Source organism: Cavia porcellus, unplaced genomic scaffold (assembly GCF_034190915.1).
Source record: "Cavia porcellus strain 051 isolate PalLab524CR breed Dunkin Hartley unplaced genomic scaffold, mCavPor4.1 scaffold_7, whole genome shotgun sequence".
NCBI classification, from domain to species: Eukaryota; Metazoa; Chordata; class Mammalia; order Rodentia; family Caviidae; genus Cavia; species Cavia porcellus.
This window is the reverse complement of record NW_026947490.1, coordinates 55,043,743-55,062,747: the sequence shown is the minus strand read 5'-3', so window position 1 is coordinate 55,062,747 and position 19,005 is coordinate 55,043,743. Positions and strand designations below refer to the sequence as shown.

At 40.4% G+C, this 19,005-nt stretch overlaps 1 protein-coding gene across 1 annotated transcript; it reads left to right on the top strand.

The window, feature by feature from the left end:
• Window positions 1–73: 73 nt before the first annotated feature.
• Window positions 74–17,226, top strand: Mpc2 (mitochondrial pyruvate carrier 2). The gene is made up of 5 exons (XM_003468679.5): window positions 74–442; window positions 8,672–8,712; window positions 13,968–14,052; window positions 14,492–14,603; window positions 17,021–17,226. The coding sequence occupies exons 1-5, from the start codon at window positions 334–336 to the stop codon at window positions 17,055–17,057; spliced, it is 384 nt and encodes a 127-aa protein (XP_003468727.1). The 5' UTR covers window positions 74–333; the 3' UTR covers window positions 17,058–17,226.
• The last annotated feature ends 1,779 nt before the right edge of the window (window positions 17,227–19,005 follow it).

Below are 19,005 nucleotides of genomic sequence, written 5' to 3'. Positions count from 1 at the left end.
AGGCCAATCAGAGCACGAAGCTCTCCGCACGCGTGCGCACTACCCTCGGACAGGATCGACACCTGTTGCCATGACTCCTCCTCTGTCCCCGCCCGCCGGCAAGAGGCGGGTCGCGGCTGGTTGTAGCTGAGCCTCCGCCCCGTCAGCCGTGGCCCGCGCTGCTTGGGGTGGAGCGCTGGGACCCGGCAGAGCCACGGAAGGTCGCCCCAGGGAAGAGGCGGGCGTGAGGCGCGGTGCCGGGCACAGTGACGAAGAGCTGCCCTTCGCTGCCAGGCAGGGACTAGGACACCGCGAAGCCGTCACCCGGCTACCCACCACCAGCAGGCGGCGGAGATGTCAGCCGCCGGCGCCCGGGGCCTGCGGGCCTTGCACCACCGGCTCCTCGATAGAGTGGAGCTGATGCTGCCGGAGAAACTGAGGCCGCTGTACAACCACCCGGCAGGTAAGTGACACAGCTAGTGACTCCCCCCAGCCTCCCTCTGGTCACTGTCGCACACTGTCCGGCTGCTGCGGACGTTGCAGGCATCCTCCCCTTCCTCTGATGAATCGGTTCCTCTCCCGGCCCCCGGTTCTTACCCTCTGCATTTCACCTCCCTCTCTGCACCTCCAAACACCTGAGTCCCAGAATTTTTGTTGCATTCTCTTCCTGGAGCACATCTCAAACTCCGGACCTGGCCTCCAGATTTGACACTTTTCCCACGTCTTCGACTGTGAAGCCGTTCTCTGCCCCTCTTTCCTTCAACTAATCACCCACGCCGTGAAGAGCTGGGTAGGTTACTTGCCGCAACGCAGTTTGGAGGAAAGGTCACATTTTGTTCTGCTCCGACAGTCGGAGGCCCACACCGCAACCCAAACCAAACTGGACGCGGGACCCAGGTTACGAAGTCCGTGACCTTTCCATCCTGTACTCCAGTTTATTTCTTTAAGTCTATCTGTGTGAAATTACTAAACATGCTGTACCTGGACCTGCTCTACCCAATACATAACTAGATGTGACCTTGGGCAGAATCCTAAATCCGTGTTTTGGCTTCTGTAAAGTATGAGTCGCTATAAGGATTTAAAATTGCATATATGCTCGATTCTCAAATGCTCATTTAGCTCTTTCTTGTCCTACTGAGAAACAGTGTTCTTGTGGTTGAAAAAAAATGATTCTGTAAGAAATCGAAAGATCCACCCCCAAGTCTTTATTAAAGAGCCTACAATTCTGTTACTTCGTCTATAAAATGGGAAGTAATATTTATTTGACTAAAATCTAAAATCAGATATATTTTGAGATTCCTTTCCTTACAATTTAGCAAATAGGAAAATATTTTAGAAATTGAAAGATTGAAGTGCTTTTGAAAAAAAGGGGCATTTTCTACCCACAAAGTTAAACCTGTATTCTGCAGTTGGTGTCATTAGGAAAGTTGTCTACTTCTGTCCAGATCTGACTGTGAAGCAGCTCTCAGGAGTCTGATTGCTTACTAAATCTGATTTCCACTTTGATATGGAATGAAGTATGCCTCTAAATGAGATACTAGTTTAACCCTTAATATTCTTTACTGTAATACTGAACCCATTGTGAACAGAACTTCAGAGAGGCTGTTGTTGATGAAGTAGACTTAATTTGCCTTTTAGTTTTTGTTTTGTTTTGCACTCAGTTTTTTGGAAATGTGCTGTGTTTTCTGGTAGAATTTCAGGGATAGAAGATTGGCCAGTGGTCTGACATCTGGGCATTGCAGAATTAGCGGAATTCTGTTGTGTCAACTGTTACCCTCTGAAGGTTTCTGTTTGAATGTTAAGGAAAGACAAGTAGAGGAAGAACAATTTCAAACTACTTTAAATAATACAGAGTTGATAGGTAATCTTATGTTAGTTTTTTCCCCAGGTCTTAGCATTTAGCCACTTATAATTATTACATGTAATACAGAATAAAGAGTAGACTGTGCATTTCATCCAAACATCCTTGGATTAGTTCAACTATATAAACCCTTTTCAGTCTAATTCAATCTAATTTCAGAAGGAATATGGGCTTGCACACTAGCCAAATGTAGACTGAGTCTTGGTTGTGTGACCTTGATCTTAATTTCTCCAAGCCTTAGTTTTCTGATCTATAAAATGGGAATCATAATCATCACATTTAAGGATTTCTGTGCAAATTAAATAATGTAATGTCTGTAAAGCACATCCCACAGTATTTGCATTTCGACTCTACAAATGTTAGCTTTTGAACTGCGTGCAGAGTAAGATACTGTCCCTGAAAATTTAGCATTGAAGGATGGAGAAATGGAGAAGCAGAAAAACACAGCTAACTTGTTTGTGCTGAATAAAACCTAAGCTTATTACTGTTCTAAGAGTTATTCATAATGAATATTCAAGGGGTTTTTATCATTAACAAGTATACCTACACACTCAACATGGAGGTTTTTATATAAGTATGTATTACAACTGGAATATTATATTGCTTAGAATTTTAAGACCTTTACTCTCTGCTTCTGTGTTCTTCCTATAGTAATCAGGTTGCTGACCTCACATATTGGGAATGTTATTCACCACCCAGCATAGTACCACCATCTCAAACAAACCACCTGTATACCTTTACTCCAAGTACTGTACTTGTCAGAGAAATAACCTTGAAGTAACAATGTTTACTTACACTGACATACATTGTTTACTAAAAAGCTTATTTGGTTTTGTGGTTTGTACTATAGGTGGCTTTAGCATCTACCTAGGCTTCATGTGTGGAAAGTTAATTCTTACTGTAAGGCAGTAGTGACAAACCTGTGGCACGCAGGCTGTTTGTGTCATTGAAAGCTCTGAAAGGTTCACTGTCCCTGTTATAAGGTAGCAAGGGAGCGGGGTATGATTATGCATGCCTATGAGCCTAACACTTGGGAGGCTGGGGCAGGCAAGAGGATTTCGGGGAGTTCAAGGCCAGCCTGAGCTACATGGTGAGTTCCAGGCTAATCTGGTCTACAGAGTGAGACCCTGTTTCAAAAAAAAAATCCAGAATTACCCAGGACTACAAAGTATTAATGGAGTGGAAATTTAATGAGTCTATGGAATTTAGAGTTAGGATCTTGTTGAAAAGATTAGGATTAGATTAAAGTCTAAGGGTGGAGCCCCCAGAATTGGATCCTGGTGTCTTTATAAAAGGGAGAGAGACCAGGCACACTCCCTGGCTTCTGCCATGTGATGTATTAGAATGAGCTTTGGCACAGATAAAAATGAATGATTTTTAGCAGTGAATTCTGTGCCAAAGACCAGTCTTTACAAATGCCAAGGATGTGTGTATATAGTTGGTCGCATGATAAAATATGAAAAATAAGGGGAGAGAGGATGGCCAAAGGTTGATGGGATACTAACAATTCAGAGGAGTGAGGGGCCATTGCACATGAAGGTGGCTATAGATACCAATCTTGTACTGTCTTCTCAGAAAATAGAAGAAAGGATGTTGAATGCTTTCACCAGACATGATATTTGAGGAGATGGCTATATTTAACCTGACTGAAACATTATACAATGTATACGTGTATCACGGCACCATGTGGGACCCCATTAATATGTGTAATTTTTATGACCTGTAACCATTCAATAAGAAACATCTTTACACTGGTCCATGGTGAATTCCTCAGCTCACTGTTTGCGTGTATGTAAGGATGAGCTGTTCTTTTCCACGAAGGAAGTGTGTCCTTGAGAAAGGAATCACGTGTACACACATGACCTACTTTAATATTTCACTAACAATTTCTCAGAAAGGAATTACAAAGTAAAATTTGGTTTACAGGTTTAAGAGTGCAAGTGAAATTTGTTAAGTCATTTGAAAATCTGTTACGATTTGGTTGTGATATTTGCTTGCAAAAATTTTTAAATCCTTCTGTGAAAAATTTAAACTTTAAAAAGTCAGTATCAGGCCAGGGAACAGTGCTTGCCTGGTAAGCACGAAGTCTTGAGTTCAATTCTCAGTACCAAAAAAAAATTAAAAAATAAAATAAGACAATAAAATATAAAAATAGCTATTATTTGCATTTTTCATTATTTACAACTAGTTCATAGTTTAAAATATATATATATAAAATGGTTATTCAGTTTTTTAACTTTTAATAATTGAGGTTTTCAATTACCAAAAGTTTTAAGAAACAGGATGAAAATGTGTTATTGGTTCTTTATCTAAAAGACTGTACTTTTAATAAAGCATTTTCCTGTAATCTCAGTATTTTGGAAACTGAGGCAGAAGGATCACATGTTTGAGTCCAATCTCAGCTACTTTGCAATTTGGAGGCCGGCCTAGGCTACACAGCAAGACCATATCTCAAAATGAAAATTAAAAGGACTAGGGACATAGCTCAGTGCAAAAGCCCTGGTAGCATAGATGGGAATAATTAGCTAAGCTAAAATGAACAGGTGAACTAAGTTTTCTTTGAAACTTTTTTAATTCACTGTGTGACTAATAGCTATTTCAACACTATTATTTCATGTTTATAGATTTGACAGCATCCTCTGGCATCTCAGAAAAATTAGCAAATAGGACTGTATTAAATATTTGCTATAGGAGCTGGGGATTTAGCTCAGCGGCATAAGCACCTGCCTTGCAAGTGCATGGTTGTGAGTTCAATCCCTGGAACCAGTAAAAAAAAAAAAAAAATACCCAAATATTTGCTAGTGACTTTTTTTTTTTTTTTTTTGCTTAGTACTTAGCAGTTCCTAGACTAATCAGAGTTTGTTTTCATTGCTTAAATCTATTCACTAAAACATCTCTCTTGATTGGAGGTTCTAGCAACCCAAATTTAATGTTTAAGTTTTCTGTTTTTTGTTTTGTTTTGGGTTTGGTTTAACTGGATTGTGGCTGGTACACAGTTAATATTTTTAAACTGTCACATAGCTTGGAGCAATTGAGCAAATTAGTTACCAGGCAAACCTACTGAAAAACTTGACCATTTATCCTAATGGATCAAGCATTTCAGTTTGTAAGGAGACCAAAACCTAGAGACATTGCTCAGGAAACAGATTTAGGAGAAGAAAAGATTTGTTTTACAATAGGAAGAAAGGTGTTTTAGGATGGAGTTCAGAATAAAAATGAATACCATTCCATTCAGCAGAGACGGCAGCTGTGTGCTGACTTAGCTAGAGTGATGAAGTCCCTCACAAGCTTTGTGCAGGAATAAAACTAGTAATAATTAGAGCTAGAGGATACCTATAGTCCTATCAGCTATAAGGCTGATGCAAGAGGATCGCTGTGAGTTCAGGACCAGCCTGGGCTACACAGAAAGACCCTGTCCCCTCCAAAAAAAAAAGTAATTAAAAGGTAAATTGCTACTGCACATGATCCAGAGGCTCTGTGTATGACCAAGAAAAATGATCTAGGTATAATGGTAGGAATCCTAAAAGCTCAATTTAAATTAAAATGCAGGGGTGTTTGAAAAGACCACAGTGCAGTTGGTTATGGAGAGGACCAACAGAAAAAATGATTAGCATCTTTTCTAGGCAGGGTTAATCTAATAAAATTGTATTAACAAATACACGCCTATCAGCCAGGTTCGGTGGTGCACACCTAGAATCCCAGCATTCAGGAGCCTGAGGCAGAAGGATTAAGTCTGAGGCCAGTCTGTGCTATATAGTGAGTTCAGGGCCAACTTGGACTATTATAGCAACACTGTGTTTCAAAAAACAAAACATATATTTGTTTGTCAAGGAAGATTAAGAAATAGGCTTTCGATTCCCTGGTACTGATAAGGAAAAAGACAAAAAAAGAAAGAAAGAAAGAAAGAAATAGGCTTTGTTTTAAGCAACCTAGTATCTGGTGAAAGTGATGCCTTAATAGTTACTTTAATTAGTGTAGAAAATCATAGGTGAATATTCAGGCTGCTCTGGCAGCTGGAGAAGCGTCAGGGACAGCATATGTCAGCATGTAGAGCCATAAGCAATGTGAACTTGATTGAATGTTTGCCTGATTCAAGCAGAGACCAGAGTCTCTGCTACTTGGTCGAGTTAGGCTTTTTTGTGTGTGTGCTGGGGATCGAACTCACGATCTTGTGCTTGCCAGGCAGTCGCTTATGCGCTGAGCTACATCCATTGTCCTCTTTGAGATTTTTGGACAGGGTGCTTCTTCGTTGAGGGCGTTTGGGCGGTACAAGAGGGTGTTGCACAGTAAAGCTGATCTCTGACCACTAGATGGCAGCAGCAGTACCAGCACCTACGTTCCCACCAGCGCTGGCAGTTAAAAATAGCTCCAGAATGTGAACATCCCCTGGGGGCACAATCACTCCTGGGTGAAAAGCACCTATCCAATCTAAAATTTATACAAGTTAGTATGCTAAGTTCATATTCTGAACCCAAATACCTTCGTGCTTTCTTTTAAATTTCTTTTTCCTGTAGTAAACATTTATTTGCCATTTCAAGCTAGTCTTAACCAAAGAAGAAAGAAATTCCTTTCTGTATCTTTTCAAGGTAGGGAAAGTGGTATGGCTAGAGTTTCTAAGGTTAGTGGTGGCTGTGATCAGAACAGTAAAAACTTACAAAACTGGATAAAAGATAAGTACAGAAAAGCAGAAACTGAATTTGGATGGATTTCTTTCGTTTTATTTTGCTTGAAACAGGGTCTCACTGTGTAGCTCAGGTTGCCTCAAATTCATAGTGATCCTCTTGCCTCAGCCTCCTGAGTGCTGGGATAACAGGTGTGTGCATTATACCCAGTTTAGACTTTTTTTTCATTCGGTGTAAGAACGTCAAATTTAAAACACCGTGCTAGTTGTAATACTTATAGCAACCATTTCGGCACTGTCTCCAGATTTGTTCCACAACCAAAATATGGAAATCGGTTTTTAGTGCTGGAGTTTGTACCCAGAGCCTCCTGTATGCCAGCCACGTGCCTTACAACTCAGCTATACCCTCAGCCCCCAAATATGGAAAGTTCTAGAGAGATACCGGAAAAGAAAAAATTGTGGTTACCAAAGACCTGCAATACATGAATTTATCTTTAAACTCATTTCTGCTCACAAGGAAAGACAGGATCTGTGCCACAATCTTCTGCTGTGTAAAGAATTACTCTACAGATTGTATCCCGCGCCTTTGAAGAATATACCATAAATCGTAATAGAAGGACTTTAGGATTAAATTAGAAAATCAGCATACTTAAAAGTATAAGCCCTGCTTACCAATTTCTAAATATCAAGCTGATACAAAAACCCAGGGCTTTTGTGCAGAGCCACCGGGCTGGACAGCTCATTTTTATTTTGAGAGCAGGTCTTGCTAAGTCTCATGGTTATCCTAGCTGGTCTCAGACAAATGATCTTCCTCTGTTTCCCATAGCAGCCTCTCTCAATGCTGAGATTACAGCCACATGTGGCCCACTTGATAGTTATGTAAGACAACAGCGACTTAGCAATGAGTCAAGAAGTTTAAGATCCTTTTAGATTCACAAGCATTTTTTTTGTTTTGTGAAAAAAGAAAATTAAAGGCCGGGGGTTGTGGGGATGCAGATTAGTGTGGAGGCCCTGAGTTCAGCGCCCAGTAGCACAAAAACAAAACAAAAAGTACTTGTGAATCTAATCATTTCTTAAACTTCTTGAATTTGCTGATAAGTCACTGTTCCCGTATATAAACTGCTTGATTTTCATGTTAACAAATAAATGTATTTTGTTGATCCAGAGCTATAAACGCCTGCACAACGCATGAAGGACTCTGCCAGGTAGCAGACTTGGCATGTATACTCTATTTTAAATTCCCCAGCAAAGTCCCTTTTTCTCTATTCCCTCTGTCCCCTCACTGTTAAAGGAAGCATATGAGTTGGAAGTTAGTTACAAGCAGTAGCTTTGAGAGTTAGAAAGCTTGGGCTGTAATCTGCTGCTTGGTCTGAGTAGGTCATGGACCTTCTCTGAGCCTCATGAATAAAACTAAAGCTTTGGATTCGATGCCCCCTGAGTTTCCTTCCAGCTTTAAAACATTGTGCTTCTCAAATCCAAGTTACCTGAGGAGCCAGTATTTGCAGTGCTTGATGTTTATTTAACATTTTGCACAAAACAGGTAGGTACCAGGATGACCAAAGCAATGACCCTCTCTGAACAGGTTTGCAGCGGCCCTCCATCTTGTCCTGTGACCTTCACTGGCCCACTGGGCCATGGATACTAGTTGAGCACTGGCCTAGCATGGCAAGGCCCTAGGTTTGATCCCCAGCATCCCCTCCCCGCCAAAAATTGGTTCATTAATTTTTTTAATACACTATGTAAAACTTTTGCAAGAACTCTTACATGATACAAAGGTAAAATGCCATTTATAGTTAAAATACAACAAAATTAGTGAATATACATATATCTAGTGAGGCTAATATAGCTAAAATTACTTTTTTTTTTTACTTTTCAATTTCCCAAACTTGAAAATTTTCTGTGGATAAACTAACGTTAAGTTCCATATTCAAGGCAATGCACCAGGAATGGTTTCCAAAACCATTTCTGATATAGCTTAATTTTTAATATGTCCCCAAAATACAGGTAACTGAGGAATTGAGAACAACCTTGTGAAAGACTAATACAGTAATAGTGTGTACCTTTCTAAAGGTTAATTAATACAAAGTTAGCAGAAAGCCTAGCAAAAGTGATTAGAAATAGATTAGTAAAACTTGGGGTTTTGAAATTTGGTGACAATTGCATTAAATATTTGGTTTATTTCTGAACCTTTCTTTTTTTTTTCCTACCAGGCCCCAGAACAGTGTTTTTCTGGGCTCCAATTATGAAATGGGTAAGTCTGAAGCTTTCTTTTTTGGGTAGGGTGCGGCTGAGTGTTGACCCAGGGTCTCTGTATGTATCTCTGCTGAGATTACAGATGTGTGCCATCACGCCTGGCTAGTCTGAACATTTTGCAGGAGCTATTGAAAAAAATTCTTTAATAGGAACTTTTTAATTTGAGGTAAATTTTATGAAGGATATGCTTTAAAATATTATCAGCGGGGGCTGGGGATTTAGCTCAGCGGCATAAGCACCTGCCTTGCAAGCAGGCAGTCGTGAGTTCGATCCCCGGTACCGATAAAAAAGAAAAAGACAAAAAAATTAAATAAATAAATAAATAAAATATTATCAGCATACCTCTAAATGATTTTACAGCGAATACTCTCTGTCATATCATTTTTAAAGCATAGAGCACATTACCCCCTTTAGTTTTTCTGAAGTCCCTAGAGAAATGGCCTTCTGGCAGATTTCCTATCAAAACATAGTTTTAGACCCCTAGGGACTTCAAATTTCATTCTAAAACCTTACCACTGATCAGGGGATTTTGCTTAGTGATAGAGTAAAAGATTAACAGACACGCTGACCTGTGTTTGGTCTCCAGCATAAAGGAAAAAACCCAGGCATGGTAGCATGCATCTGTAGTCCAGCTACTAGGGAGGTTGAGGCAGGAGAATCATTTGAACTCAGGAGTTCAAGGCCAGCCTGGACAACTTAGTGAAACACTGTCTGTGTGTCTGTGTCTCTCTGTCTGTCTGTCAGTAAACGATAGAGCCTAGTACTTCTGACTCCAGGCTCAATGCATTTGCCCTGTAACAGAGTTACCTAAAGTTCTTATTTAGCTGGGAGAAAAGAAGAGCTCAGTGGCCATTTGTGGCAAATCACTGAGTTCTTGTTGAGAGGACTGATTTTGGTCTTTCCCGTGCTTCTCAGAGCGTATCCCTGACTGGTTACAAATGCAGGTGTTTAGGCCACATCACACACTGACACCTGAACCTCAAGGGGCAGGCCAGGTAACCTGTTTTTTCAGCACTTTCCCAGTCATCCTGGAACCCTCTAAAGTTTAAAAACTGTCAGTCTGTGAGGGGACTTCATAGTAAAATTATCATCTCAGCCACTTTTAGGTGTACACTTCAGTAGCACCAAGTGGATTTACATCATTATCTCCACAACTCTTTGCATCTTGCAAAATTTAAGACTAGGGCTGAGCACAATGGCACACACCTGTAATTCCAGCACTTGGGAGGCTGAGGCAGGAGGATCACCAAAGTTCAAGGCCGTAGTGGTTCAGTTTACTCTTTCCAATCAAAATAAGTGATACTAAAAAAAAAAAAAAAAAAAAAGCCCTTGTATGTGGAACAGATACTACGATTTCCTTTCTCTTCCTACAGACATTTAAAATTATGTAGTAGTTATGTATGTATAAGGTAGAATAAGCAAGATACGTCTGTACATGCCTGTGATCCCAGCACTCAGAGGGCTGAGGCACGAGGATCGCTGTGAGTTCAAGGCCACCCTGGGCAACATAGTGAGTTCAAGACGAGTCTGAGCTACATGGTGAAGAGACCCTGTCTCAAAAAAACAAAAAAAAATTAAAAATAAAAAGCGGGGGCTGAGGATTTAGCTCAGCAGCATAAGCAGCTACCTTGCAAGCACATGGTCATGAGTTCGATTCCCAGTACCAATAAAAATAATAAAAAGCGATTTCATGTATTTATAATAAATTTGAAGATCTGTTTGACCTCAAACCTAGCCAGGGTGTAGGAATTTATTGATCTTACCACTAGCATTGCATTTATTTGATCCGACCTAGAAGTGTTCTGAGACATGGGCAGTTTTCTATTCTGAAAAACACCCTCTTGACTATTTCTGTCCCTTTGGAAATACCCTACTTCAAGTTCATGTTGAAATAATTCAGAGTCCCCTAATAACAGTGTGGCAATAGAAAGTTCTACGTCCTGTTCTCTGGTGGACTTTCCTTAGTAAATATTTACTCAGTGTATATGCTGATGTTTCTTGTCCCAATGTAGTTGATAATTAATCTGTGGCAGTCTATACGTGCTAGGTCAGAGTTGATGCTACAAGCCACAAGTGTTCCATATTAAGACTTTCAAGCCATATTTCTTCTTATCTATAGGAGATTTGCCTTTGCCACTTTACCTGAAATTAAATAATCTTTTCAATCTTGAATAAATTGTACTATTGGGGGCTGGGGATATAGCTCAGCAGCACAGCGCCTGCCTGTCAGGTACAAGGCCCTGGGTTCAATTCCCCACACCAAAAAAAAAGCATACCATGGTGCATCCTATGTAATTTCCGCTTCCATTTTCTTTAAAGCAGAGCAGGCTCATAGACACTTTCAAACATGATGGGAACAAAAACCTGCTAGGCTTTAAGATGGCTTTTCTCCTAGTCTGCTTTTTGTTTTGTTCACCCCTAACTGGACAGATTTTAACACTCACCTTTATTTAATTTTACCAAAATAGTTACTTTAGTTTCCATAGAAATAACAGGCTTCTTTGTATTTCAGCAGTTCATCTAGTAGTTTATTCAGTTGTGTAAAGTGCATGAACAGGTGTGAGCACAGGCGCCGTGACTCGGTAGAATGCAGCTCAGCTAGAGGGAGCGGAAGTGCTAGGGTGTGATGGAGAGCAGCCCCCAGCCGGAGTCCACGCTGGGCACCGTCGGACCTGGGGGCACTGCAGTAGGATGTGGCAGTGGGTTAAGAACGCTTCCCTTTACTTTGGGTTTTTTTTCCCCAAAAAAACATTGTCATCACTTTGCTCTTGTATAATACACCATTTGGAATAATTTTTCTCTTCTCCTTAGGGATAAGTCCATCATTTCCAATTTATCCTGGCAGATTATTATTCCCTATTTGCTTTTCTAGCCGAAATCTCTTGCACAGATTCACAGTTTAAAATCCTGAAGTCTTTTCTATGTCTCAGTATTTGGAGCTGAAATACTCTGGGGTAACGTTTTCAACCCTCCTGTAACAGTATAATGTGGCAAGAGTTTCTAATAATCAAGATAATGCTGAAAGAAAGGGAGACAGAAAAGAAAAAATTAATTGTAAACCATTTCTTGAGTATTTATGACAATCCAGTGAAGATACACAAGTGCAGAAAGAATTACAAACATAGGCTCTAGACATTTTTAAAACACTGTTTCAATTGATGAGAACAGCAGCAGTTAGCTTGAGTCTACTGGATACCAAACTGCCTGTACTATTTGTCTAGTACATCTCCTATTTCATCTTTATCCCCAAACTGAGAAATAAGTACTATTAGTGTTTCCCAAATGAAGGTACTGAGATTCAGAAAACTCAATGACTGTACACATTCTCCTTAGTAAGTGGCTTGGTCAGGATTTGAATCTTCAGGATTTGACTTCAAATCCTGTGTTAGGAACTCTTGCATTACCACCTCTGAAATAGTCTTCGTGGATCTAGTACTTTCTTAGTCTGCTAGGGAAGACTTTGCATAATTTTGTGTATACAATGGACCTTCAGCATCTCCAGTTCATGACTTGAGTACAGTGGAGAAGGACCCCACACATCCCTGCATCCTGAGCCTAATAATGCAGTAAAGGGTCCCGAGATAGCACCCCTCCACCCACACTGCTCTGAAGAGGCTAGCTGCTTTATTTTGCTGTTAATCATAATATTCTCTGGGTACTGTGCTAAGTACTGTTCAACTGTATTGTCTCACTCCTTGCTTCACTCCTGCAAGAGTGGGCAGTAATATATTCATTTTACTTATGAGGAATTTACTGTAGGTTGTTACGGTAATGATCAGAGTCACACAGCTAGTAAGAAGCAGAAGTTAGACCTGGAGATTCCAATGCTGACCAAGCTACTCACAAGGCTGAGGCAGGAGAATTATTTGAGCCTAGGAGTTAGAAGCCAGCCTGGGTAATAAAGTAAAACATTATCTCAAAAAAAAGAAAAGATAAGTAAAAAAGGGAGAGCAATTCCTAACATACCCCAGGAAATAAAGTACCTACTGGGAGCATGCACAATCCTAAGTGCTGATCTTTTCTGAAAGTGAAGGCTACAATACAGATGTAGCTCCATGGACACATTCATCAAGCCATTGCCCTGTGGAACAGAAGTCGGTCCCTTCTTCCTTATGGCAGTTTTCCACCCTGCAGAAACAGAACCAGTGTGGAGCAGGGGAAAATACACTGAGAGCTGGAGGAAGGGCGTAGGAGGAATGAGTTTTAAACTAGAAGCACTGCTCTTTCATAATACTAACTTCATTCAGTCAAAACTGTTTTTTATGGGCTTGTTTTAAATTTATGTATTAAATTCCTAAGTATCTGCTCCATTTAGGATCAAAACCTTTGGTTACTCCACATTTTCCATACAACAGTGTATATTAGGAATTTAGTAAAAGCCTAGAAATAATTTCTTAAAAGTGTACTTTCTAATGGCATACATAGGGTGTGCTTTAAAGTACTCAGAAAGGGGGGGGGGAGAGGTAAGGAGGCAAAATCTCCACAACTGATGACTCTGGGTTTGAATTTTTCATTAATAAAAACTATTTTGTTACATTTTCTGATTTCCGCAATTACTGATCTTCTAGTAAAGAAGATCTAGTAAACAGCTAAGGTTTAATGGGGTGACTTAAAGGCAATATTAAAAGTATAACAAAAAATAAAAACAAAATTCTGTATCAAAATTCTGCAACAGAATTCTGTATCAAAATGTATACTAATAAAAAATTAAAGCACAACAGAAATGACCATGTAGACTTTGAAATTAAAGAGAAGTAAACTGACCAGAAAACTGAAATTGCAGCAGAGCTTTTCTGATACTTCCATTTAAAAATAACAACATGACCTAATCCTGATACTCAGGAGCCTGAGGCAGGAGGATCACCATGAGTTCAAGGCCAGCCTGGGCTACAAAGTAAGTCCAAGGACACTATGTAGAATAGTGAGACTCTTGGCTCAATAAAAAAACAAAAGATAACAATAAGGGCCAAAGATTTAGTTCAGTGGCACAGCACCTGCCTGGCAAGCATCAAGTCCTGAGTTGGGTTTTAGGTACCAACAAAAATAATTAATTAGTTAGAGACCGAAGACATGATGGTGGGCTCATTCCCAAATGCGTTGTGGCTTCCTTCATGCTCTCCCATTTTCTTGCCCCTTGGACGCTGTCATTACAGAGGTGCCATCAGTATTTGCATTTGAATTGTGAAGTTGAGAGCATCTTCCGTGCTCAGCTCATTCTGCCTTTTTCTTTCTGTGTGTCATGCCTGTCCCCAGGGCTTGGTGTGTGCTGGGTTGGCGGACATGGCCAGGCCTGCAGAGAAGCTCAGCACTGCTCAGTCCACCGTTCTGATGGCTACAGGTAAACCCAACTAGTGTTTTTCATGCTCCTGTCAGGCATAAACCACCTGTGCATTGTGTCACGTTTACTTGACGGTTCAGTGTTTGAAATATGCGCACGCGCACACACAGAGGAATTCACAGCTTTCCCAAGCTAGGAAGGCATTGCCTTGTGGGGGACGGAGGGAGGTTATTGGCATGGGTAAGTTTTTGCCATGGAAATATTTTTGTAAGTAGGAAAAAAATGTTGCATTGTTATTCATTTGCCCTTTAATGTCAGAACTGAGAATGTTATGTAATGTCGCATTATAAAGATTATTTTGAAGACTCAAACGACAGCATTTCTTCTTGCCCCAGTCTACATTATTTTTCTAGTCTTATTGGTAATTATTTTACCCTAATATTAAATATTCTGATATTTAATACCTTTGCCTTTAAAAGAAAATACTTTGTTTCAACAGGATTTATTTGGTCAAGATACTCACTTGTAATTATACCAAAAAATTGGAGTCTGTTTGCTGTTAATTTTTTTGTGGGAGCTGCAGGAGCCTCTCAGCTCTTTCGTATTTGGAGGTAAGCCTACCAAGATATTTTTAAAACTGCTTTAGAAGCTACCCAGATGGTGGTCCTTTTTTAAGAGTCACATGTAACTCTCAGACAAAAATGTGCCTGAGACAGAAATTGAACATTTCTAGAAAAATCTCCAGGGTTACAGATAAGGTAAAAGCAGTTAGACCAGGTATGATAGTACAAAGTGAACCTCCAATCTCAGGTCCCTTTCCCAGACCACCCATGGGGAACCAGCCCACTCCTCCATCCTGCCCCACCCAGGCAGGCTTTTAGACACCTAACCTGCTACTCTTTTAATCCTAGTACGCAGGAGGATAGCTACAAGTTCAAGGCCAACCTAGGCTTCATAGTGAGTTCAAGGCCAACCTGAACTACATAGCAAGATTCTGTCTCAAAAAAACAAAATTTTAATCTTTTTTTAAAAACAGTTAAGCAAAATATTGCCTAATTTTTTAGATCTAAGTGCATTATCTAGATGGATAACCCTTCTATGTAATTCTTTTTGTTAAGACAACATGAAAAGATGGACACAGCAGAACACTTCTGTAATCCCACCTACCCAGGAGCTTGAGGCGAGAGGATTGAGCATTCAAGGCCAGCCCGGGAAATTTAGCAAGGCCCTCTTTCAAAGTAAAATTTTTTAAATGAAAGTAAGAGTGGACTGGAAATGTAGCTCAGTAGTAGAATATTTGCCAAGCATGCACAAGAACCCTAGGTTCAATCCCCATTACAAAAAATAAAATAAGATTTATGAAGAAATTTCCAAATAAACCTTTTATCACTCAGCTTTCAGTTGTATATAATAAAGTGACACTTGAAAGTACAATTACATAGTGTTGGAAATAACATTTAGAGTAAGGTCACCAGTTTCATTGAAAAGTATTCCATGAGCACTAGAAATTTCTTGAAAATACTTACTCAGGGGCTGGGGATTTAGCTCAGCAGCATAAGCACCTGTCTGGCAAGCGCAAGGTCATGAGTTTGATCCCTAGTATCCCCCCCAAATTTACTCAGTAAGGATAATATGATCAAATATCAGAAATCAAGATCTTTTAACTGGGTGTGGTAGTGCACTCCTGTCATCCAAGGCACTTGAAAGGCTGAGGTGGGAGGATCACAAGTTACAGTCCTATGTAGGCAACTTAGCAAGACCCTGTCCTAATCACTAAAAAGGCCTTGAATTTATTCTTCTTTGTGCCATAGTCGTCTCTTATGTATAGATGCCTTATTTTCTTCATTCATCTCTTTATGAAAATATACCAGGACACAGAGAGATAGCTCTTTGGCAGATGGGAGGGGATCAGGAGACCAAAGAGGAGAAGAAAGGGATATTAAAAGACTTGATATCAGGTACCAACTCCCTACAATGAATGCAACCTTTTGATGCCACAAATGTGAACTATATAATGTTAAACATAACGATGATGAGGGTGAAATGGAGAAACAGGATCTGGAGCCAAAGGAAGGATGGTGGGGGAGAGGGGAAGGGAAATCGTAAGAATCAGAGTGTTAAATGCATATGTGTGCGCCCTAAGATGAGTATCAACATGTGCTTCAAATACACTAATTCAAGAGGTTAATGCTTAAATATTTAGAGATATTTCATACTTTTTCCTGCTTCCTGAGGATTTATCAATAGATGTATTAAAAATATTATGTAAAGATGCCTTTGGGTCTCTGGGAAAAATCAAGCAACATGAAAACTAAAAGAGGCCAAGGGGTGCAGTTCAATGGTTCAGAATCCAGTAACAAGAAAGAGAGAGAAAGCAGAATCCTTTAAGAAATGTAGGCAGTAGGCTGTAGGGATCGCTTTGTGGAATAACTTCCTCCTTGTCTTAAACTGTTTTTCATCCTGGAAGAATGTCCAGAGCGCTGTGGAGAGGAGAGATTCGATGGCTCTATTGTTACTTCATCTCTGCATTAATGAGCATTAAGCTTCAAGAAACTGAACTCCTCATAACACACTGACTTGTTTTTCTAAGTATAATTTACTTCTCTGGTTGAACAGGAAGCTAATCCCAGTTGATTTTATTCTTAGGTGTGTAGTGGGTGTAAAACAAATGATTCTAGTTGACCTCATGTTCCCAAAATTTTACACACATGTTCACATTGGTCATATTCTTGTGTAGTTGGAGAGCCGAAATATTCCTTAAGGCAGTACTTTTCCACAGGAAAAGGTTGTGTCAGGGAAGCTGGTGAAGCTGTTTGACAGCTGGGACCTCACTGTCTGAATCCAGACCCGTACAGATAAAGCCTCCGATTGCTCTCCCTGCTGCCTGTTGCTGTTGCCAAGGTCCTGGGAAAATTGTACTTGGGACCCACAGTCATTCGACAACTGAGAAAGAATGGCATGTTTTCCATTCCCTCCTTACTGTAAATTTATTTATTTATTACTGATGCTCTTTCTGTTTTCTTTATAGATACAACCAAGAACTGAAAGCTAAAGCAGTCAACTGAGAGTTCCTGATGACCTGAACAGTCTAACCATGGACAGAACTGCCGGGACCTAGCTCGCTACTTGGTTACTGACAAGGCAACCCTAACTGGGCGAACATTTCCAAGGCGCACACACACAAAGCCAGCTGTGCTTGGTTCCACAAAAAAATAAAGCAAACTTTTATTAAGACTCTCTTTTCACATGACTGAAAGTACTTATCTATGGATATTAGTGACATATTTTTCTACCTTTCGTCCATAATAAGTCACCCTTGGTCATAGGTACCCCAGCCTCCTGTTTCAGTTAGCAAACATGTGCATTATAAGAGTACAAACAATCTGAACAAGGTGAGAGACTGTTTAATGGAGGCTGTCAAATAACCCTTAAATGGAAGGAGCTCTTGCTGAGAAGGAGAAATAGGAATAATAAGAAATAGTGGAATGACTTAACACAATGACCTCAGCCTTTAGCTTTCTGCAGTACTGGGGATTAAACTCAGGGAGCACTGAGCCACATCCTCAGCCCATGTGTGTATATGTTTGTTTGTTGGTTGGTTTGAGATGGTGTCTTGCTAAGTTGTCCAGGCTGACGCAGACTGCCTCCCACTTTACCCTACCTAGTAGTTAGGATTACAGGTATGTGCAGCCCTACCAGCTACCTCAAGCTATGTAAAAACTGCGAAGATTCTTGCTGTGAAGAATCTTTATTTTTCTTTTTTTTTTTCCCTGTTTGTTCATTTTCATAATGGATGGAATTCTTTTTACAGCTACAGATTTTTTTTTTCTTTTTTTTGAGAGGTCTCTGTGTGTAAAGTAGGACAGCTCGAAACTTCCTGGGCGGCACCAATTGCAGGAGTACACCACTGCTCCTGGTTCATAACAGCTGCAGATTTGGGTCTAGGATAAGTAGCAGTAAGTTATTTAATTACATTCAGGAACTGATACAGTGTAGCAGAAAATGCTGTGAGCTAAGCAGACCCGAACCTGAATCCCAGTTCTGCTGATTTATGTTATAATCTTGGTCAAGTTAAAATGCCTGACAAAGTACTTGGGACCTAAGTAGCCCCTCAGTAAATGGTTATGACCTTTGGCCCCCTTGTGAGGAGAGATTGAGCCTAGTTCACTGCATCCTAGACATAATCAGTAGCCTGACAGAAGTGCTAGTAAAGCAGGTCTTCATTAGAAGTGTAATCAAATGAATCAACGAAAAATTATTTTAAAAATGAAGAAACGAGACATAACTTGGTTGTTGGGGGATCAAACCCAGGACCTCCCTTGCATGCACCCTTATTACTGAGCGACCCATCTACCAGGGAGCTTTCTTGAGAACCTAACTGACACAGATTTGGTGATAAGAAACAGAAATCCTGTGTTTCATCATTTCTTCCTTCAGTGTATCTGTGAGGAGAAGGACTTAGAGAACCGAACAAAGGCAAGAATGAAGTGGGTCTGAAGAATGAAGCGATGCTGTGTCTTCAAACACCGTGCAATGAATTTGCGTTTGTCATATGTTTGCATGTGTGTGTTTGGATTGAGCACTTAAGAAAAACACGAAGCACGGCATAGACGTAAAAAACTGTAAAGTACGTGTGTGAGTCGGAGTTTAGCTCTTAGGAAAACCTGCTCCTTCCCATTTGGCATTTCCTGAGCTCCACCTGTGGGTCAAATGAACTACAGCAGTAAGATGTGCTCAGAAGGAATCCTCTAGGCCAGTGGGGGTGGACCAGTGGCCCACATGCCACGGCAGGGTCTGTGTATCATTAAAAGCTCTAACAGGTTCACATCACTGCCCTCTTATTCTCAGCAGCTTCATTGACAAACCACCATCATGTGTTTCCTTTCTACCCAAATAACTGAATCTGAAAACTTAAAGCTGGGCATGGTGGCATACTCCTGTAATGCCAGCACTCAGGAGGCTGAGACATAAGGGTTATTTGCAAGTTTGAGACCAGCCTGGGCTACAAAGTGA

What these genes read in the sequence shown, in the direction of transcription:
- Mpc2 (XM_003468679.5), top strand. Translation starts at nt 334, where the DNA reads ATGTCAGCCGCCGGCGCCCGGGGCCTGCGGGCCTTGCACCACCGGCTC. An exon ending in CACCGTTCTGATGGCTACAG is followed by an intron (nt 14,053 to 14,491) that starts GTAAACCCAACT and finishes TTGTTTCAACAG; the next exon opens with GATTTATTTGGTCAAGATAC. An exon ending in CAGCTCTTTCGTATTTGGAG is followed by an intron (nt 14,604 to 17,020) that starts GTAAGCCTACCA and finishes TTTTCTTTATAG; the next exon opens with ATACAACCAAGAACTGAAAG.